The sequence below is a fragment of the Falco biarmicus genome, chromosome 5 (assembly GCF_023638135.1).
Source record: "Falco biarmicus isolate bFalBia1 chromosome 5, bFalBia1.pri, whole genome shotgun sequence".
NCBI lineage: Eukaryota > Metazoa > Chordata > Aves > Falconiformes > Falconidae > Falco > Falco biarmicus.
This window is the reverse complement of record NC_079292.1, coordinates 16,822,022-16,845,113: the sequence shown is the minus strand read 5'-3', so window position 1 is coordinate 16,845,113 and position 23,092 is coordinate 16,822,022. Positions and strand designations below refer to the sequence as shown.

Sequence of the window (23,092 nt, the reverse complement as noted above, 5' to 3'; positions counted from 1 at the left end):
CGTTAAGGCTATTTGAGAACATAACCTTTCTTTACCCTGAAAGGAAAGGCACCAAAGTCAACAATACTGATCCTTGTGCCTCTTAGCAGAGTTATTAACCTTTTGAAACCCTGACTCATGACAAATGAATAGAGCCAGGAAATAAATATCTCTATCCAGTACTGCCACGCATCATCCTTGGATTGTACAGTGGTAAGAAAGTTTAACCTTGGGTAAAAATATAACACTGAGATCATAGATATGCTTTTCTGTGGAGAACTGCAAGAGAACTGCAGAGATTCGTTAACATTTCTGAATTCTTACGGGACTAAAGTGCATGGTGAGAAGCTTACTGCTACAAGTGAGAGCAGAACTAGTTATCCACATTTCTCCATGTTTAAGCAGATTAAATCACAAGTAGTCATAGCTCAGGAGGATATAGATCCACATCTTTTACTCAGGACAGGTAAGTTTTTTGAGGTGGAATTAGGTGCCATCACCATTAGAACAGTTATTCCATTAACCAAAACGGATTTCCAAATGTCAAATCATGTGAACAGGAATATTTTACAGACAAGCAATTGGGCAGAAATCATTTGTTGTCTTGCAGAACAAGGTTCTAGCAAGAAACAGAATCAGCTCTGCAAATGAAGCATGGATAAATGTAAAGCTAATGAGAACTTAACTAGAATAAGTTTCTCCTCGTTATCCTCTGGTACCACAGAGCAAGAGTTGCACAGTTAAAAACAATTCCTGTCTAACCAGATGATACTTGGATTCCAAGGCAGTTAGTTAAAATCCACAGAATGCCTCTATTAAGTCCTTATTAGACTAATAATTTAGATTTCTACGCAGCTGTCATACGTCTCCACTTTTCTTCCATTAAAGGATCATGTGAATCACAAACTGGCTGTAAGTATTTCCATGTAAAAAGGACAGATATTTTTCTGGGTCTTATGAATTCACATCACATGATTTGACTAATACTTCACATTCCTACACTGAATATTTTTCCTTTGCATTTTGATGAAGGCAGTTAAACTAATTTATCCAACATTTTGTAATACAGTTATATATTAACATATAAAACCACATATACAATTTCATCACAGTCTTTCTGAATAATCAAAGTAGAACTAGCGCTTTTATCTTTTAGGTTTCTTTGAAGAGATTACCAGCTGTGTGCATGAATCAATTAAGAATTAGAATACTTCTAACCAATAAAATAAAGATAAGACAAAAACCCTACCGACAAGAATGTGCAATCTTCTGCCTTAAAGTCTGAGGTGTTCTTTCTCGTCTGTGTAGCTGTCCTTGCAAGAGCTTTTGGTTATATATTGGTCTCTCCACACAATACCTCTGGGTTTGCTCAAGACATGCTTCCTTTTCTTGAGCATGTTCCATAGTTGATGTCATGGAGCAGGAGCCAAGGAAGAACAGTTCCACAGCCTACACTGAAAAACCTGTTGCACCAAAAAGAATTTTGGTTACATTTTTAACCTCAGATTGGGAATTTCCTTTCAAAGAATGTATTTTGACAAGCTAGAGACAAGAACTGTGAATGCAGTTTAAAAGCACTAATTAGACTGTCTCTAACAGCAGTAAGTAAAAAAACCACACTCATGTCTTTACTATAATGGAAGCCATTAATTTATGCTTCTCTTAGGCAAAGAAAGCTTTTTCATTAATTACTTTGTAAATAATTGCACAAACAAAATTGAAAGGTTATATTCATGCTTATCTGGACTTCCCCCCTCCAAGTTTTTAAAGAAAAAGTCAGTGTCGAAGGGAGATTACTTTATTGCTGAGTTACTTCCTGCTTACTCACAAACTGTCACGTCCACCTCCAAAAGACAGAACTCCAGTTTTAACACTGAGAAAGCCACTTCTTTCTTCCAGATAGCCAGTCCATTTATCTGCCTGCCTTCTCCTACTTTTCAGAGGCTTCTTCTTCCAGACAGCATCTCAAGGATGCACAACTGACTACTTTCAAAAAGTTATTCTTTCAATGGTTGTGTCATTTCTGTTATTCTCAGTCCTGCACCCACTAAAACAGGAGTCAGGAGATGCACACAATTTTAAAACTAGCCAGAAGGTTTGTAAACATCTATTCATCTGTCTGATTCAGCGTCATAAACATCTTAACATGTTTAGGAGATACTCTGTTAATTCCTTTGCCCCGTGTTGCCTGCTTCTAGAAATCTGGAGCAAGAAACAACTCCAAATTATGAGCAAAATGACAGGACTGCTATATCGTTAAGCAGAGATGCTGGCTAATGCTACATTTGATGACAGAACGTGAGTGCAATGGGAAACAGAGCCATAATTGCGAACAAGGCCCTTGGGCTCGAGTCCAGCAAGTCACTTAAGCATGTGTTTGCCTTCAACCAAGGCAGCTAACCCAGAGGTGTTTAATTTTTAGCTGTACATCAATACTTTCCTAGAAAAGGGTTGCCACGCAGAAATTAAACAAATTGCTACCTAAACACTCAAAGATAATCAGGATTGGTCCAACATTCTGATTCAGCAAATACAGTCTGCCTGGCAGCAAAATACCAATATCGCTACCTAAGCCTTCAGTTTGATAAAGGTGCTGGAATTTTCCATGTGGGGTTTGCTGTTCTCTATCCCACAGAGCAGACATAGCCTAGCATGTCTTCAGTTCTCATTATTTCATAAGCAATATTTTCCCTACATAGTCACAAAAGGATATTTTTACCAAAATTATATTTTTTTTAATTTAAACCATATTCAAAATTTACTTCATCTTTATCATGTGAAATAAGATACTTAAACCTTGTTGGTAAGATCAGTGTCATATCAAAGGTACTGTCAGAACTTGTTACCTTTGCACCCCTGAAACACATCTGAAGTTTCTTTTACATCTTCCTATAGCTTCCATTCACTGGGGAGCCTGAATGACATTTTGTGAAGTGTTTCCTTGTGTTATTGTTTAGAAAATTGTAACTCTCCACAGATGAATAATTTTTCCCCCCTACCTCCAGATTTTGATCCAGTCGACATTAGAATAGGATTGTTCTACCAGCAATTCCCATCTGAGCAGCCCTCTGGCTTTTTTCTCACCTCCATATTATCACATGTATCTTACTTCATATTTACAGCAATGCCATCCATACTAAGATGTATGTTTGGCCACCGACATCTGTAGTGCTTTTTTTTCCATGTCAGTATCGACCTATCCACAAATGCCACTTTCTACTTCACACCTTGCCCCATCACAAACAGTGAGCTACCCAGGAATCCTAGCGTATGAACTTCTGCCCAGTGAAACTGAAACTTTAATCACCCTAGTATCTGCTGGAAGGGCAACGCAGCAGGGCACAAGCAATCCAGGAGCCTTTTGAGGTGCAGTGATGGCACAGGTGATGGAGGAGCTGACAAGGGGACACGCTCTGCCAGACCTGATACTTATAAACAAGGAAGAACTGGTCAGGAATATGAAGCCTGGGGGCAGCCTTGGCTGCAGGGACCATGAGATAGTGGAGCTCAGCATCCTGAGAGAAACAAGACATATAGTAGGCTTACAACCCCAGACTTCAGGAGAGCAGGCTTTGGCCTGTTCAGGGACCTGCTCAGAAGAATCCCATGGAATGTGGTCTGAAGAGAAGTGTCCAGGAGAGCTGGCTGATTTTCCAGGATTACCTTCTCCAGACTCAAGAATGGTCCATCCTGAGTAACAGGAATTCAAGCAAGAGTGGTAGGAGGTTCACATAGATTAACAAGGAGTTCCTGACAAAACTCATACATGAAAAAAAAGCATGTGAGGGGTGGCAGCAAGGACAGATGACACAGGAGGAATACAGAGCTACACTTTGAGCATGCAAGGACAGGGTTAGGAACGCCAAAGTCTACCAGGAGCTCAATCTGGAGAAGGACATGAAAGGCAACAAGGTGTATCGGCAAGAGGAAGACTACAAAAAATGTGGGCCTTCTACTGAAAAGGTGATAAAGGACATGGTGAAAGACGAGCTTTGCCTCAGTCTACTGGTAAGATCAGCTTTCAGCAGCCCCTGAGACCAGTGGGAAAGCCTGGAGCTAGGAAAACTTAAATAAATGGAAAAGGATCAGGTAAGGGAATATTTAAACAAGTTGGACATACACAAGTCCATGGAACCTGACTCATTGACTTGATAGCCTTTTATGCTAAGATGACTGGTTTGGTAGAAAAGGGAACATCAGTGATATTCTTTATCTTGTATTTTTCAAGGCTTTGTAAGGCTGTGTCTCCCAGCGCATTCTCAAAGACAAGCTGCTGAAGTATGGGAAAGATGTAGCAACAAAACAGCCCCCTTCTAACCCCAAAACAATTCAGGTTCTGATTGGGATATGTACTTTCCACATTCAAGTTTGTTAAGCTTCAGATAGATTGGTTAATATTTGGAAGAGCCACGCAAGTTTGTAATGTAAATCTAGATCTGGAGAGGTGTTAAGATCTCCATCTCCAGTTCCTTTCTCGTTTCTGTACATGTGCCCAGACTCTTCCAGGTACTACAAGGATATACAGAACAACAGAAGTTCAGTCCTGCCTGTGTTTGTCATGGTAAAATAAATGATACAGATGTATTTGACTAACTGAACAGGGTTCAACTCCAAATCAGTTATCCAGATGATGGCGAGTGTTTGTCTGAAATACTACCAGAGGTCACAACCCAAGTTTCACCATCACTCGGTCTGAAGGTTTTTAAACCGCAGATTGAGCATTTCTGATTGTTTGAACAAGGAAGTTATACTGTACTGAATCATGAGACCCATCTAACACAAAGGAAACGTGAGGGAGGATATGATAGGATCTTGTGTTTAGCTATGGTTCACAGTGGATACCAGAACATAGAGAAGAAATCACATGCCATTAAAACAGGTCCTAAACTACCCCAGAACTATAGCTGGATGCATAATTTTCGGTATTCCATGTCATGTCACCAACTTCATCCTAACAGCCCTATATAACCATGTTCTCTGATGATCATTTTGAATACTAAGCTGTAGAAGATGAAAGTCTTTAATACCACCCATCTCTTTTGCAAAAGCCCACACAGAGCAAGGATTGAGATGCTTGTCTTTACAACAGATGATATGCGTTGTCCATAGAGAAGCAAAATCGCAGCATTTTGTGACTGGTTGAAGCGTCTCTCCACGTGTTTGCTGAATAGCAGTATGACAATCTGCCAGCAGAGATATCCAAGGCTTGGAAGTTCAGCCTTGCTCTTCACTCCTAGCATGCTCGAGGAACAGCAAAAGCAGGTACTGCCATTTTCATTAAAACAAAGTTTACTGCTATGATTTTTGAAAACTCCCAGAGCTTTATCGAAAGGAAGAGAAAGGCTATGTCTGGGCATTTGAGTCTTAATTAGTAGTGGAATACTGCTCTCAGACAACCTTTGAACTTCGTGGCAAGAATAAAACTAAAGAGCTATAAGAAACACTGCCATTAATCTTATCAGCCAGATAAGAGTTGAGCTGAAGTAGTTAAAAGCTGTATGCAAAAGACTTAAGAGTTGGTGATTCTTTATCTGACTTGATAAAGGCCTGTCCTATGTCTTTACTGCTGTTATCAAATTGAAGGTGTTAAAAAAGTGAAGCAAACATTAATTTATAACACTATTACTAATAACAAAGTACTTTCTTTTCCCAATCTTGGACAATAAAGCAGGGCTGTCAAGCCACCTACACTGATTCTTACAGAGGACAATAATTTTTGATCCAGTCCACATGAATTAGACTGCAGCCAGAAAATTGATAAGGACCATGATATGGCTGCTGTTCCTTAGATTCAAAATATGACTATGGAGAGGAGGGAAAAAAAAAAAAGAAGAGACATTAAGAATAGTGTACTGTGTGACTACTGCAGCTTTAATAGGCTTATAATTACAAAATGGGGCTCCTAACCTTGTGTATCTAACTTAAATGTATATGAACTACCTAATGCAACAGGGGGGAGTCAGCAGCAGATCCATTGACTTGCCTGTTTTAAAAGTGCAGAAAACCTTTCTTCTGGTAGCTAAGCACAGAGCTGCTTTAAATAGTGGAAAAGCACTAGTACAGGGTTATAGTAGAAAAATGCATCTGTTGGGGAATTCCAAGTTTGCTCACAAACTGCAAAGTCTATGAAGTATTTTGTCTTTAAGCTTAAAAGTACAGGTGACCATCATCAGCCAAAGGGCTAGTGGAAATGCTACCACTCTATGTAAAACATGTTCTCCAAAACGTACACTGAAAAGCAGCATTACTGCAAGGTCTGTTCTACTGTCTTAAGAGGCTAGACCAAAAACCTGAGACAATTTCAGGAACCACATGTTTTCTCATTTATTTCTTTCCTCTCTGGCCTCATTCCCCAGTGCCCTATGCCCTTCCACTTATCCTATCACCTTCAGTGATGTGTGTAAAATTAGACCAAGCTGAAATAGAAGTATTTTTTTTAAAACAAGCACAAAGGTGTAAAAAGACTGGGTGGGGTCACAAGGAATGTGCTCTCCTAGTTTCCTTGGCCTGTGCTTATCATCCTCATTCCTCCTCCACCACTCTCACTAAATCCACCAATGAAAAGATTCTTTAGACCCGTAGCCTTCATGTAAAGTTTCACAAAATCAGAAATAACTTGTGAAGCAAATAAAATTTTCCTTGTGTAAGTCCTAAGATAATAAATGCACTCTAGGAGTGAACCTTTGGCGTGGGGGGAATGATAATAAAAAATCAGGACCTTGAATTCCTATATAGCTTTTAGACAGGCAAAATTTCCACTCTGTTGCACATAGAAAGGTGAGATGGCTACATAACCTGTGCTGGGTTGTGTGATAAAAAGCTCCTCTACATGTCCACAGAGTTACTCAGAGGGACAATGGCAGGACAAACAGCCTGGGTAATACCCTGCTGGGCTACTCCCAGGTCCACCAGACCACCAAAGGCTCACCTCCACTGGTCCAGAGCCGCACAGGAGGGTCAGCTATAGGACCATGGGGGTCCCTGCCAGTCTGGGTGTGAAAGCGTCTGTGTATCCCACAGTAAGAGCACAAAGGGTGGGGAGGCCGCTACTGGGACCTGGGAAGTGAAGTCCAGCCACACATGCGTGCATGTGATGATCTGTACCAGCAAATGGACTGGGGCTATGAACTTGAGGGCTCATATGCCCAGCTACCAGCAACTGGGGAGACTGGGGTGCAAGAGGTAGCTACTGGGCAGACTGAGTGTCTGAGTGCAGTTGCTGGAGGGACCCACCTTGTACATACATGTGTGTGTATGTATCTCTATATATGTGTACATATTCTCACTACTGGACCTCCATCCTGCTTAGCCAGAGAGGGAAGGAGGATGAAGCTGTTGGTGTTGCCTGTCTAATCTGTGCAACTTGCCATATATATACGTAAATATGTTGTGTATATGTGTTCTGTGTGCTTGTGCCTGCCGGGAATGCATCTTCAGCCTTGATAGTGGTTGGACCCGGGGGTATGGAACAGCAGCAGCCTCACCTTCCTCAGGCTGTTGGACTCAGTATGACATATTTTCCTCTAATAAACTGATCCTGTCCACTGAAAAGAGCAGAAAACAGCATGTGAGACACAGAGATCCTTGTCTCAGAAAACAGTAACAAATTACACCTATGTGTACAAATTACACCTATGTATATATAAAAAAAGATTATGTAACTGATAAGAGTATTTTATATCTCATGTTCCATGCCAAAAAATACTTTAGCCTGCAAAGATTTGCTTCATGGATGAATGAATTTATTAGTATCTTATTGGTATCTCTTATCAACCAGCAATCTCATGTTTGTTTTCAACAAGAGGATGTTTTGGGAACCTATTATGATGATTGAACTGTTTAATTAATTCCACATAAGACAAACACATGGAGCACTTTGAGCAGCAGAATACTGGTCTCCTTCCCTCTCAGATATAGATAAGAGATAGCTTCTGTTTCCAGTGCAAACTTGTTGACAACCATGAGAACCCTGCAAATATGATCATACCTATTCCTGCTTTTTGTAGCTTCAGTGACCTTGGGTCTGAATCTGGCATCCTCCCCTTCTGAAATCCAAAAGCAGTAGCCAGTGATAGTGGAATCAGGTAAGTGAATCAGAACGGCACCACGGCTGATGACCCCCTTGTCATGCTTAAGCCAACTGATAAGGACATACACCCCCTCAGAGACAGGTAATCATTAGCTATCTTCATTTTTCCAGAGGCAATCCACTGCCAAAAACTTTGCTGGAGCAGTCTTCATTGTAAAGCTCCAGCTGATAATCACAGGAGAGAGCATAAAATCAAGATCATGCATATACAGCAAGCTAACCCAGAATAATTTCTATAGTTCGTGTGACCTCAGTGCACCAATGACCTCCAGCAGCTGGCTGATCTTTTCTGGCAAAGTGGAACAAGTAGCAGACATCAAACAAATGTCTGTGCAGAAGGAAGAAGTTACATGATACAGTTCCTTCAGCAGAGAAACCACCAAAAGAATACTCCCCCTCTGTACCTGCTTCATCAACCCTGTTTACATACATCACTAGCCTGTCAAGTACTCCATCAAGCTAAAAATAAACAAACAAAAAAAAACACACACAAAAGAGACAGAAGGTTGTTATTTATGACCAGAATCATTTCAGTCATCATGTTTACAGTGCAAACCTCTCAAGTCACAGGGGAAGCTGAAGGATAGTAAAACACAGTGTCATCACAGGAAGAAATGACTGAGGTGGGGGAGGGGAGAAGAGGGCATTTAGGATGGGACTATAAATTTACATTCCAGTTTCACTGCTGAAAACAAGGCATGAAGTACCTACCTTACTTAACTAATACGATGGTCTGAAATGTCTCCAAGGATCCACTACAAGGCTATCTTCCTAACAGTTTCTGAAAGGATTTGCCCCCCTGTAGAACAGTACCTGAAGAAAAACCTGAAGAACTGTTGCTTCTGACAAAGTCAAAAAGAACTTCAGCATAGCGCAGACACTATCTGGGAAAGTAGTAGCAGTAACTATTTATCGAAGCTACAAGAAAAGTTCAACTTCCCTATCCATATCAGGATCTGCATTTGGAAGAAACATTTCATTCTTGGCAGCTACTTTACAATACACATTTTCTGCATGTATCTTTTGTGCACTAGGTATCAAACCAAATCCTACAGGAGCAGTGAGTAGGACATGACTTGTGACAGATCCTGTCCCCAAATATACAACTGCTGTTTGTTTAAGATTGTATTATCCAACTGTTTTCCTATCTCCTATGTACTTAAGGGTGTTGCTTCATGTTCTAAAGGCAATTACCAGTCAGTGGGAATGACCTTCCTCAACATCTTGATGCTGAGCTTACACATTAAGGCCATGAATGCACAGCAAACACAGGCCAATACTGCTTTCCCCTGAAATATTTAAAGTTCATAGTAAGCAAAATGAACATATAGATAAGTTGCTCTGATAAGTATTTCACAGCAACCCCCTGCTTTATTTATTTGCAGACTCACCTTTGCATTTCTCCTCTGGCTGATGACAGATCCCACATTTTAAATGTCAGACAGCCTTGTGTCTGTTCTTAACTACACAAGTAAAAAGACTAACCTTCATACAGCTAAAGAAATGACTCCACAATCTCAAACAGAGCAATCAAATAAGATGGACAATATACAGAAATTGCTTTGGACCAATGCTAGTTACTAGTTGGCGCTGAACATGTTCATACGTCAAAGGTTCTATGCTACAGAGTATAGGAATGATAAAACAACCTACCACACTCCTATCTGTTCAGTTATACTTTACTTTTACTAGGCTATTGAAGCACAGGACTTTCAGATATGTCTGTGAGGTCTTCATGAATCAGTGGCATTTATTAGGTAGAACTGAAGATACGTGTATCCTGTGAAGAGCTCTAAGACAGTAGCGGTGTTCATTATCCAAGCATGCAGTAAAGCTAAGAATCTACCTACCAAAACACCCTCTGTATCAGTTTTGTTAAGATGTCAGTCCCAGAGTTTAGTTCAAACAGGTCTCTAGGGGCCAAGAGTTCTCCAACTGATTTTCAAGCATGTTTGGCAGAACAACCCACTATGAATGAATTCCTGCAACAGCTAACACTAAAACAGGGTGCCAGAATGAAGGAACCAGAAGAGCAACAAGGGTGTCTGGATGAGGATCATCAAATGGAATGAAGAAAGCTTCATTGAGTAATTTTCTGGTGATTTCTTGCAAGAACCTTCCTTCCTCAGAAACACATATGCAAAAGAAAAATGTCACCAGAAAGTAGGGAAAAGAAAACCAGACTCACTACATCTGTAGTAAGTTAAAGACTCAGGTCATCTGTTCAACTATATGGATGCAAATACAGCACCATCTATAGCATTGCAATGCCATAATGAAAAAAAAGATCATAAGCATTGACTTTTAAACATGAAACTGGCAAAGAAATAAAACCAGAAACACATGATACAGAACTGAAAACAAGGAAACATGAAGTATAGGGCAAAATTCCAAACTGAATAATGAAATGGTCCAGAGACAGAAGATAAAGAAACAGGGACAGCTTCAAAACCAGTATTATGTCAAAGCTGCATAGCTATGGCACTATCCTAGTAAAACAGGAGATGCAGGGTTAAATCCCAATACGCTGAAGTGGTAACTGAACTCAGGTCTAGCTTCCTCTGGGAAAGGACTTTAACCATGTTATGCCATGAAGTTATGATAGCAGAAGCAAAACTTCAGTATTTAGAAAGGATATTACAGATGTCTGTATCTACAACAGATCTGTACTTTTGTTCCTTACATGACTCTTCAGACATACTTGAGCTTAGCAAGGCTCCCCAAGAACAGGAACAGGTAGTTTCCTGTGGATACCTCTGAGTAACAATCCAAGGTGTCTCCTGGATGGTATACAGAGTTTTGAATTCTGCTCCATGAAAACCAGGTGCCCAAAATTGAAATTTTGCAACACCTCATCAGCTCAATCCTTAATTTGATCTGGCCCTACGACACAGAACTCTAACAAGGATGTTTCAAATGACAGACACTGCAATCATCAATTTAGGTTGGAAAATTCTGTCCATGCTTTAATTATGAGAGGTTTTCTGAGGAGTTTTCAAAAGTCCTAGCCCTTCCCCAGAACGCAATTTCCATAAAATAAATGAAAATGAACAAATTGACCTTAGCTCTAGCCCAGTGTAGATGCCAGAGTATCAGGGTTTCAACTAATAGATTAAAAGATATTAATTAGCTAAAAAAAAAAACCCACAACCCCAAACAACCCACAGCAATACAAGAATGCAAATAAAATGGAATGTATAAAATGGTAGTAGGCAACAGTGAACGCACAGCAGTAAAACTTGATCCACTGCCCGTGCAAGAGTGGTAAGAATTCTTCAGTGAAGCCTGGAGAAAGAGAGGCACCACCCAGGCAGCAAAATACAGCTTCATTGTCAAAAAGCTCCCAAGAAGGCAATCACACCAGTGCTTGTTACATAGGTCTTCCCAGCTTGCTAGTGCACAAAACAAAAGACACACAGTTAACGCTAGTCTTGGAGAAAAATAGTCCAAATTCCCCACACTTTGATCATTAATAAAATCTACATCTTATCAATGCAACTGACTTGCAAACCCATTCAACTGCCTGCACAAACTTACAGCCGTATCTTCATACACATGGAAATACTTGACACTGTTTGTCTATAGCTTCCTCATTACCTAGGCATGTAGAAAATAAGTACGAGACCTGGATTCCACTGCTGCTTATAATTTTGAAGAGCAAAAAGCTATAGATAACAAGCTACAAAATAATAGCAATGGCAGGTCTTGTAGCCATATTAACAAACACTATCAAGAAATACTATCTAGCGGGACAACAGTGTGCTGGCTAACAGATTTAGGGAGGGAAACACATCAGGATAAGGAAGGTATTTAATTCCTTAAACTTAACTGGGAATAGGCTAATTTGAGCTTGAGAATTTTAGCTTCAGCATGATCTTCTTGTGCTGAAAGTTACAGATCTAACAAATGATCAGACAGAAAAACACAAGCTTTAGAAAACCAGTTCTTACAGAAAAATTATACCAGCAATGAAATAAAAGAAAAAACAGCAGTCAGTAGTTCATCTTCTTCAGATTCAGAAGGAAGTAAATGCTGGATCATGGGGAAATGCATGAGAGATGCCAGAAGACTCTCATGTAAAGCCATTCAGAAGAAAAGTGACTGGTATGAAGAAATGAGGGAACCCATGAAAACTATTGAATCTTGAGTTGTGAATTAAAGCAACCTTTTTAATGTTGGAGAGAAGCTGGCATAATTAATAGACAAGAATAAAAGGCTTTCTGGCTTTCTCCCCATGTGCCAATGTTAGCATGGGAAGAATGGACGGCTGAAGTAACAAAATCCCTTCTTAAGAATTTTTGCATATTCTGATTTAATCATCAAATTGAAATCTAATGTACATGCACAGATACAGTACCATTGTAATTCCATTATTCTTTGAGATCCACTGTCCTTCCATTAATCAGTTAAAGGCCTGATGCTACCACGTAGGACAATGACTTGAGAAACGGTCTGGATACCTTTAGGAAGTTGCTAGGAAAGTGACCATAATGTAAATGCTTCAGTCACTGTGCATTCAAACTGGGAACTAGAGGACAATGATATATTAAGACTTGCTCGCTGCCTATTAAGTCAGCCATGGTTTGGGCCTAATTATTTCTGGTTCCAGCCCAATCCTGTCAAGCTTACATTACTTGTACCTGCTACCACACTGACCTCTAGCTTGGTAACAACTGGCATAACCAGTTAAAGCTGAGCAAGCCAGCATGGATAGGACAGTCTGCACAGGGCGGGTCTTATGCCAAGAAAACATGGAACACCCCCCATCACCACCACCAAATCATAGAGCACAGGCTTGTCTTCTCCAGGGGAAAACTTCCTCAAAACACAAAAAAAGCAGCAGGCTCCAGAGTTACAGATTCCTTTGTAGCTCTCCAGCAGGGTTGACTTTAGCAGACAATCCGCCAAATCAAGAGAGGCAGAAGAGCTTGAAGGTCTCTGTGCTTCCCTAGGCAACTCATGTGCTCCACAGAGGTCTTGGTCACATTCACAGAGGCTACAGCTACAGTCCAAATAACAGTTTAAGACAACAGTGGTCTGTCTATACTATAATAATAGTCAAAGCAGATGAATCCATATTCAGTTACTCTTTCTTGAGTTATTAGCAAAAGAACAACAGTGTGGCAGCCATGTGCTAGATCTGTGCCTCAGTATTGCATGATTTTAGTGTTGTGGTAAATAATAGCCAACTTCCATGTGGTTTTGGAGTATTTAAGTTCTAAAAACATTGCATCCTTGGGCACAGACTACAATACCTATGAAGAACTGTGTGCTAAACATATGATTTGAACCACAGTAATGGATCAGAGACTCCAAACATTATGGCTGTTTAGTGCCCCAAGTCTTAAGATCTGATGGCTGAACCCAAAGAGCACTTCAGTAAGAACTCAGCTCAGAAAACTGGGCTCAGTTTGTGGCAGAGGCTAAAGACTTTGCCACTTCCTAGGCCCTTTCCCCCAGGATCATGCTTAGCCATCTTAACTTTTTTTAATTGTGTGACAGCCTTTAAGCAAACTGTTGCCCTACAGAGAGTTCATACAGTACCGTCAAAAAACCACATCAGCTCTGGACAGATCACTTTGGCAGAGGAAATATGGTTCAGTAATCAGAACCTAAGCTTGGAAGTAGCAGCAGGTTGGGTTTTTTTTCTTACTGGACTTAAGAGTTTTCCTTTACTGAAACTTGATTCTGGTTATAACCCAATATACCTTTAAGCATTTTAAGCTTTTAGCTCAGTGCTGCTGAGTTTAAGGCCCTCAAATCTACACAAGGGGGTAAATGGTATTGCAAATAAATATGCTTTATCATCTACCAACAGGAGCTTTGCATAGGTGACACTCCATTCTCTACCTATACTCTTTCCCCATCCCATTTCAGAGACATTTCACAGTACGTTGCAAGACAGTGTAAAACACTGCTAAATGCAGAACCGGAACACCTATCGTGTTTTGTGAGAAGGCTTAGAATTGCCATAAATCAAGTATTTCAGAATTTAATTACTACCACGTGAGAAAGGCCAGTGTGAGAGTTGATCCCCACAGAGTTAATTCAGTGCAAGTCATCTACACGTGCTTGCTTCTGAAACTGCACAGTTAATTACCTTAGTTTTTCCATTTCTACAGCAGCTAGTAAAGTAGCTTGTTACTTATGAAAATTCTGTAATATAAATCAAGACACCTGTTAACACAGAATACATTCTACTGCACATCTAGTAGAAGACATTTTAAAAGTCTACGTGAAAATTTTAATCTCTATGAAATCTTTGGGCAAAAAAATTATGCATGTACATTCTGCTGAATCATCAGCAGAAATAATGGCAGAAATTTTAAAGTTATTTTTCTTACTACTGGGCTATCTCTAAATGCCTGCTGCAACAGCCATCTGGGTTATCTGAAATGTTGAAGCATCCTGGAAACAGCTTTCAATCATATTTCAACGTTCAGACAATTAAAAGTTTTGCAATAACAGCACAGCAAATTTAAGCCGACTTACTTTTCTAGCTGGCTTTTCCTGGTCGCTTTCACCTGTCCCTTCTAAGGGGTTCAAAACGTTCCCACAGCTTGCAGACCAGAAGTTGAAAAACACCGACACAGGGAAACTCACAACCTTACTCTTTGCCAGAGAACTGGGGGAGGTGAGGGTGGAGGGACAGCTCAATCAGGGTTTTGAAGATTTTTGGGTGGAAGCTAGTAGCAAAGCACGTTATTTCTTGTTATTACAAGTCCTCGTGGACAGCAGACTGCCACTCTGACCTAAACCGACAACCCGCAGCTTAAAGTCAACGGGCTGCAGTTACCAGAAGAGGAAATGACTGATCTCTGTAGTTTCCCCCTCTTCTTTCTTTCTTCTTTTTGCGAGCTAGCCCGGGTGTTTCGCGTGTCCCACGCCGTTAGGCGCAGCGTGGGCGCCGGCGCTGGGCAGGCGGCCCGCCCGGCCCGGCCGCGCTCCCGGTAAGTGCCTTTCGCACCGCTCCCGGCGCCCACGTAGCCTCGGCAGCCCCGCCGGCGGGCGCGGGGCGCGGGCCAAGGCAGCGGGGGACGGCACGGCGAGTAGGCGGCAGCACCGTGCGAGACCCCTCCGCCTCCCAGGCCAGCCCCCCGCCCGGGATGACTAAGCCGGAGCCGCGGGTACAGGGGGAGCGCGACCCCGACCCGGGCGCTCCTCAGGGCGAGGCGCGCCCCTCGGGAGGGAGCCCCTCCACCGCCGGCCCACGCACGGCGCGGCCGCGCTCCGCTCACCTCCAGGCGCTGCCTCCGTCCAGCCCGCCGGTGAGTCACCCGCGACGGCGGCCGCTCACCCGCTCCCCTCCGCGCCCAAGGTGAGCGCCGGGGGTGCGGGGCGGGCGGCGCCGGGCCGCCAGCCCCCGCCTCCTCCCCTTGCCGGCCGCCAGCAGCGCGGGCGCGGCTGGGACTCGTAGTCCCCCCTCAGCCCCCGCCGGGCGCGCGCCCGCCGCCGCCTACAAGTCCCAGGATGCCTCGGGGCCGCCCGCGCGCCGCGCGTCTGAGGGGGCTGCGCGCGCCCGCCCGGCAGCGCCCTTCGCGCCGCGGTGCCCGGCTGCGGCCGACGGCCCTTCTTCCCTGCTACATTTGCTAAATATAGTAAAGTATATTTCAGATTGAAATACCAAACCGTGACCGGGGAGCGCGGGGTGGGCGCTGGTAGCGGTGACACCCCGCCCAGGTGCGGCCTGGGGGCTGCTGTTGCGCGGAGGAGGGTTGTGGTGGGTGGTGCTGAGGCGCGCTGTGGTGGTCCTGGAATACACCTGTTGGGTTGTCCCCAAAGTCCAGAGAAGCTGCCTCGGGATTCATTGTCTGATTTGGAAACGTAGACAGCAATGCTCTGACTAATAAGAAATGTAGGGTATGCCCCAGGCATCCAACAGGGACGCATGCTAGTCGTGTAAATGATCGTCAAAGTAGAACGTGCTAAAGGACTTCATGTTGACTGAACGCTTCAGGAGACTTGATGATTATTTCTCTTCTTTTTTAATGAGGAGCTACTTTTTGCTAGCTCCGCTGGGTGAAAAACACACTCAGCCTGGGCCTCGGGGTGGCCAGCCTCCTAAGTGACTGGTGTGGCTTTTTATTTCTTTAGGGGTACAAAGGATATATAGTTATCAATTTCTTTGTGAATACACAGGAATTAGTTGTGAAATATCTTTACAGATCTCATCTTTCAGTCTCCAATTTATAAATGTTTTCCAATGTAATGATGGCTTGCTTGCTGTCCCACCCAGGTGAAAATGTTTACCTGCTGCTCAGTTTCCTAGAGATTTGGTTTTGTTTATAGAACTGGTAGGAAAAAAACATTTTAAATTTTTTTACGCACTGAGACCATGGCAAAAATTGTAAAACTGGTGTCTACAGGAATGTATGATTTTGAAAACCTTAAAACTATTCCTTGATGTGTTAGCCCTTGTTAAGAGTTTAAGAGTAACATCAATAAAATTTAAAGTAATTCAAGCTGAAATACGGTACTTTAAATTTCAGTATTGTCAAACAGAAATTTCAAGGTCAAAACATTTCAGAAGTTGCATTTTAAATAAGAAGTTTGTTAAACCAGTTTTATCCAAAAATAGGCTGTAACAAAAAGGCATTTTGATGAACAGAGTGATATATACGATACACCACATACATCGGACATTATGTGGAATGGTGCTGGATGCCATGGTTATACAGAGCTGGGTAAATGGAGATACTTTGGGAAAGACATCTGTTTGATTCATATTTATTTATCCAGAAAGCTACTTTTTCCTGAACTTGGGCAGGTTAGAATGCAGGTGTAATTACCTTATAAAGGTGTGGCGTCACCACTAATGTACTGCAATTGTGAAATGCTTTATTACCGGTAAAGCATATATTGCAGTAACATACCACAGACAGACCTGTACTTACACACCCCACACAAAGAGGAGGGAGGGGAGAAAGCCTGAAACAAACATGGGAGTAGCAGATGTCCTGCTAGAAAAACCCACAAAAGTATAAATCATTTTGACAGTTACAGTAGTCCACACTGTGGATTATGTTACACTAATTGTGTCAATGGTTGCCTTTAAATACAGGCTGGTTTTAATTTCTTGTGCACATTTTGGCATGAAGCACTGGGAAGGTTAATGGTTCTTTTTATTGCTTCTTTCCAGCATTGTCTAAAATGGTAAAAGATGCTTCCGTTCTTCAGCTCTGAGAGAAGGGCAGGGATTAATATAGTGCTAAACTCAGTAGGGACAAGATGAAAAGAGTATTTTTGGTCAAAACAAGAAAAGGGAGGGGAAGTCAGTGTAGAATAAACAATAGGGACAGTTGAAGAGACTAAAAAATCCCCTGTGGAGCATAATTGGGGGAAATTAGTTAATGGGACACACGCCACTGAAGCTGTGTGATGACAGAGCACGCAGTGTGAGCTTTGAGGGCTCATCTGGCTCACAGGGGATGGAGCAGCGCGAGCCGCTGCTCTCCAGCAGCCTAAGGAAAGCTGCGAGGCACTGGCAAAGGCCAGATCCGGTGCTTACAGCTGGTTAGAGCTACAGTTGTTGGGCTGTTTAGTTCTCAGTTTCCTCAAACAACCACGGATAGTGAGCATGGGCACAGGGGCTAGCTGAGGGGCTGGGGAGTGGGGAGACTTCTGACACTTCTGCGTGTCTCATTGGCGTGGACATCTGAGGTTAGCAAATGGTATTAGATGGGATCCATTGATGGGGTCACTCCCAGCCAGTCCCTAACTACACTCAGAGTTCTTCTAATAACTTGACAGCTTTCTAAGGTGAAAGCCCCCCAGTAATATTTGACCATGGAGTCTGTCATAAGTCCTAGGACAGGTCAAACCAGCTGAATTGGTGAAGTTGAGGTGGACATTTCCAGATTGAAGTGGAACACGTTTAGATTTACAGGGATTTTCCCACTGATATCAGTGGCTTGGTTCTCGAAATGCTCCTGTTAATTAGTTACTACCTACATCCTATACAGATTAGTCATGTCAAGCTTTGATATTGTCCATAATAAGACAATTATTCTAGCAGAGGTCCAAACATTAGGACATTTTGCTTTTTACCACCTGAAGTTCCTTGAAAGTGGCTGAACTCAAATGCTTTTAAATGTCCCTTGAGAAGGGTGTGTTTTTAAATGAGCTATGCTGGGTGTCCAGTCATGAATATAAACCAGCTGAATGGCTTTGTGTGTGCCCTTTCTAAGCCACTTGGAGCAATATGGTCTCAGCAGAAGGCTGGCGAGCGTATGGACAGTCAGTGTGCAGGGAAGGAGCTCCTGTGGTATCAGCAAAAGCATCCCAGTGCGGCCGTGGCCCTGAAACCTGTGACTGCCCAGAACCTCCCAGAGTCCCGCCTTTGGCCCAGAGGCCATCAGGGAAGCAGCCGAGCCCTCTGAAATAGCTTCTTTGCCACTGACTTTTTCACAGATCTGTAGTGACACAGCTCAAAAAGTGACACAGCTCAAAAGCACAACCACATCCTCTTCCACCCTGTCCCCTCCCAAAGCAGCTGAACAATCTTGTTTTCATTCAAAAGAAATACAGATTCAAACTACAAACTCGGCATTTGTCAGTACGGTATTCCTCCATCCCTGCAATACCATTGTTACTGGGCCCCTCCTTGCTGGGTGCTGGCTCAGACTCTCCCCATCAGGCTCTGTGGTAATTAGCCATGCCCAGGCCTAAGTCCTTAGGCTTGCTGCCAGGTTGGTCCCTTCAGCTGAGCCAAGAAGAGCACGGGGGGGAAAAAAAGCAACAGTCATAAAATATCAGTAACGCAGGAGAACACTAGGCAGCTCGTCCACATGTGACCCCTATGACTTGTGCAGCCTCATACCTTATGGTGGTTTCTTTTGGCAGCAGATCCAGCATCTGTGGGGGCTTTGTCTGCTCCTTCACAGGAGATGTGCTGCAAGCGGGTGTGTGGTCTCAGCTGCTCCAGGTTGCTAGTAACCCTTGAAGAGCTCTTCAGGGCCCTGCTTAAGGTAGGCAAGCCCTTTTGGTGTTCTGCAGTTGGCGTGAGGCTCCCTTACCAGCTCAGGATTAAGGTAGCTCCCCTCTGCAGGTAGCTTGTTCCTGCTATGCCAGTGTTGGGCCGCGTTTAGTTAAGCCTCGCTACAGAGCTGAGCTGAGCGGGGTTCATCTGCTGTGCTTTGCTGCTTGCGCATGGACCTTTCTGCATCCCTCCACGGGGCTTACAGAGCCTTGCGGCTTCCTGCTTGGATAGTAACCAAACCCCATTCCCCACTGATGGATAAATGATGAGGTGATGCTGTGACAGCATTTCCACCCAGTGATATTTGCCCGGAAGGATTAGGAAGTAAATAAAACATAGATCCATGTTTATGGCTGTTGTCATGTCTCTTTCCAAGCGTTTTCCTTTCTAGACTAAACAAACCAACTCTTTCTAATTGGAAGCTCGTGGTTTCAAGGCTCTTGTTTCTGTTGCTGTACTCTGCAATCTCTCCACTTGTTTACATCTGTATTTAAGTGAAGGGCTCAACAGCTGACAACTGCTGTCTATATATATTTAATGTGTTTTACCATAAACACTTCTATTGATACAATGCAAAATGACTTGTTTTTAAACTGCTCTATGCTGTTGATTCTCTTCCTGTAGTTCTGCTGCCTAGCTAGATATCTTCCCATTTTGCATGCTGGTGCCTTGCTCTTTGATAGTGTCTTGTCCTTGAGTGCATTTGCTGTGCTATTTCATTTCTACCCGTTTCTCTAAATTGTCAAGTTCATACAAAGCCTAATTTGATCCTTCAAAGTACTTGTGCTCCACGCATTTCCTCCCATTAAGATAATACTACCACCTTTGGATGAAGCAAGCTCAAGAGAAGAACATTTAGGCAAAAATATGACTTCAGGTTTTGGTTGTCCCAGGAAGTTCAGCAGGTCAGCACTTCACCTTCCTGTATTTTTATTTCATTTCTTGTAGGTTCTCCTTACTGTACTTGAACATGGGTTAGGAAGCTGATGGGAGAAAGGAGGAAGACTATAAGGCATACTAAAAATATCAATTTTCATAGTTACGCCTGCAGGTTTTATACCAGTAGATAAGCTTATTTGTTAGCGCATTTTACAGCAGTATCGCTTTTATTGCCATTGTTGATGTGCTATGTCACTCTAGTTATTTTAACAACTATTTAATATCAGGTGACTCATGGCTTTCAGTCAGATGGGAGGAAAAATAAACCAGCACATACACTGAGCATGCCATATGTGCGTGGGACCTCGTGTGCTCTAGGAATGGAAAAAAAATGTAAGGAAGAATTTCCTGGAATCTGGAAAGGGCAAATGACAGTATCACTTGGGAGCTGACCATCAGGGATGATTTTCTTGAGAAAAGCCTGTGCGCAGTTTGTAGTGAGTTCTAGTGAAATGTCTCTCTCAGTAGTCATGATTACATATATTATTCAAAAGAAATAAATACAACTGTGAAAAGCAGCTTCTCTGATTATGCTGCTCTCTTACCTGGAAAAAGAAATCAGATTAAGTGCCTCATTGTATCTAAAGTCTTTAAAATAAATTAATTCCCTAGCAACACCCTAGCTGCACATGCATTTTAGATTGAAATATCACCCTTCTATTGACATATAAGGGCAAATAAAATTATCTTAAAAAATAGGAGCATATGTCCTGCATTTTTGTTTGTTCAATGGGCGAAACCTTTATTACAATATTTTAAAATCTCTTGCCCAAACATTAAGCTATTATATTAATAACCTCTTTTTTTTCTTTCATTCCTGCTCTTTCTCTGAATAGATCCTTTATCTTGTTTCAAGGATTGAAAGCACCCAGATGGTTCTTCAGTACAGTACAGCGGGTTTGCAGCTGCGGGCGGCTGGGCTGTTGCAGTACATTTCCAGGTCTGTCAAAGGTCTGTTGCATAATTTTGACCAAGCCAAGGTATTGACTAGTTGGTCACTGAATGACCTCCTTGTTTCCTGCACTACTAACATACCTTTGATCAAAAACCTCTTAGAATTAAACACATTTTAAGTGGCTGAGCATGGGTGTGTAACAAACATCATTCTGGTTCAGACCCATATGGTCCCCAAAGCAGGTGCACGTGACGTAAGAGCACAGCAGGTGTATATGGTCCTCCTCTCTAATGAGGAGCGGCTGAGGGAACTGGGGCTGTTGAGCCTGGAGAGGAGGAGGCTCAGGAGGGACCTTACTGCTCTCTGCAGCTCCCTGACAGGAGGCTGTAGGCGGCAGGGTGTGTGTGTGTGTGTGTGTGTGTGTTGGTCTCTTCTCCCAGATAACAAGTGATAGGACAAGAAGAAATGGCCTCAGGTTGTGCCAGGGGAGGTTTAGATTGGATATTAAGAAAAATTCTTCTCTGAAAGAGTGGTGAGGCCTTGGAAGAGGCTGCCCAGGGATGTGGTGCAGTCACCATCCCTGGAGGTGCTTAAAAGAGTTGTAGATGTGGTGTTTAGGGACATGGCTTAGAGGTGGACTTAGCGGTAGGTTTATGATTGACTTGATGATCTTAAAGGTCTTTTCCAGCCTAAGTAATTCTAAAAATTAGCAGCTTTGCCTGTTTTGAACCAGGTTGCTTATGTGCTGCACTGTAGTTCTCAGAGCCTGGAAACACCATTTTGCACATCACATATTGGGTTCGCAGATAAAGACAAGAGAGAGTGTGTACTGGTCTGTGGTCCCGTTTTATTCCTTGCGCCAGGACCTGCTCCAACGAACATGTTATGCCCACAGGTGGGACTGGGAAAAATTCTTGGTTTGTGTTATTTGCAAAGTGCTGTTAAGTGCGATGTACTAAATATTAAAACATGCCATTGATGTCTGCATTAGAATCTAGGTTTTTAGTAAAAGAAGTTGGTTTGTGATTTCATGTAAAGCTGCATGGTTTGAAAAGTCTAACGTCAGAATTCTTTGTTGACATTATTTTTATTGAAGCATGGATCTTTAGCTTGTTTCACCATAAAGTGAAGCATTTTATTTATGATAATAGACAGTTTAGGGCTATAGGGGCATTATAACGTTGCTGGTGTAGATACAACTTCATCAGAAGATACAAACATGACCCGCAATAGAAACAAACACCAAAGAGAACACGATGAAATGTTCACTGTTTACAAATCACGTCATTACTACAGACACCAAATGGCAGTTACTGTAAGTAAATCAGTTGCAAAGAACTGACTACATTTAGACAGGGAATTGGGAACTTCTGTCTGGGGCTTCACCCACAACTCCTTAGTAGAAAAAGTTTAATGTCAAGCATTCTTTTTTTATCCACAAAACAATGCTAACCAACAGACATATCAAAGAATAAGACTGAAGGATATCAACGCCTTTACAACTACTTTTGCAATTATCTTCTTGATTAGGTACTTTCTTTTTTTTTTTTTTAATACATTTTGTCAAAAGGTAAATAGCTGAAAAATCAGCAGCAAAAATATTACAACAACAAAACAAGTAAATACAGTGCCAGTGTGTCATGTTGTAGTAGAGAATACAAAGAGGACAAACAATGATAACTTAATCATATAAAATGACACAGAGCTGAAATACAGTGCACTTAAATACCTACGTGACAAAGAATGTTAAATTCTGTACTTAGTATGTAGGTTTTTTTAAACATAAAATCTGAAAAGTCTTTGTGCTTAAATTTTTTTTCCTGTTAAACAGAATTAATTGCTTACTTCCAATACTGCCACTGTAACTGATATTACAACAGATCACAATTTTCACAGACACATCAACATTAAAACATTTACCTATGAGAAAATAAGTCACTTCTCATTAGTTCACAGTGCGAAAAAGTGGTGTACACTCTGTCTTGAGAAAGGCTTTCAGTTATTCATCAAGCCAGTTGCAAAAAAGTCCTGATACCAGACGCAGTGCTAGATTTAAAGAATGGAAAGCAACACATCACATGTTGGGAGGAAAAAAATAAATTTCTCATTTCTTCATGGATATCGTCTAAGTGACCTTCGTCTTCTGTTGTAGAAATGCCTGAGCCCATGTTGCCGTGAAAAATTCATCATGTAATTTTGTTTGCGAGTGCTG

At 42.1% G+C, this 23,092-nt stretch overlaps 2 protein-coding genes across 4 annotated transcripts in view; both read right to left on the bottom strand.

The window, feature by feature from the left end:
- The window catches only part of SLC26A5 (solute carrier family 26 member 5), a 36,607-nt gene extending 21,157 nt beyond the window's left edge, over positions 1-15,450 (bottom strand). The window contains exons 1-3 of one of the 3 annotated variants that reach the window (XM_056339195.1): positions 14,561-14,627; positions 7,464-7,523; positions 1,229-1,442 (exon numbers count right to left, since the gene is read on the bottom strand). In XM_056339195.1, coding sequence (XP_056195170.1) covers positions 1,229-1,395 — 167 coding nt within the window. In that variant the 5' untranslated portion in view covers positions 1,396-1,442; positions 7,464-7,523; positions 14,561-14,627. Of the gene's footprint in view, positions 1-1,228; positions 1,443-7,463; positions 7,524-14,560; positions 14,643-15,306 lie in introns of those variants that run through there. The other 2 variants (XM_056339194.1, XM_056339192.1) reach the window with 2 other exon arrangements.
- A 6,498-nt stretch (positions 15,451-21,948) lies between these two features.
- The window catches only part of RELN (reelin), a 298,002-nt gene continuing 296,858 nt past the window's right edge, over positions 21,949-23,092 (bottom strand). The window contains exon 64 of the mRNA XM_056339922.1: positions 21,949-23,089. Within this exon, the coding sequence (XP_056195897.1) occupies positions 22,993-23,089 (97 nt within the window). The 3' untranslated portion in view covers positions 21,949-22,992. The remainder of the gene's footprint in view (positions 23,090-23,092) is intronic.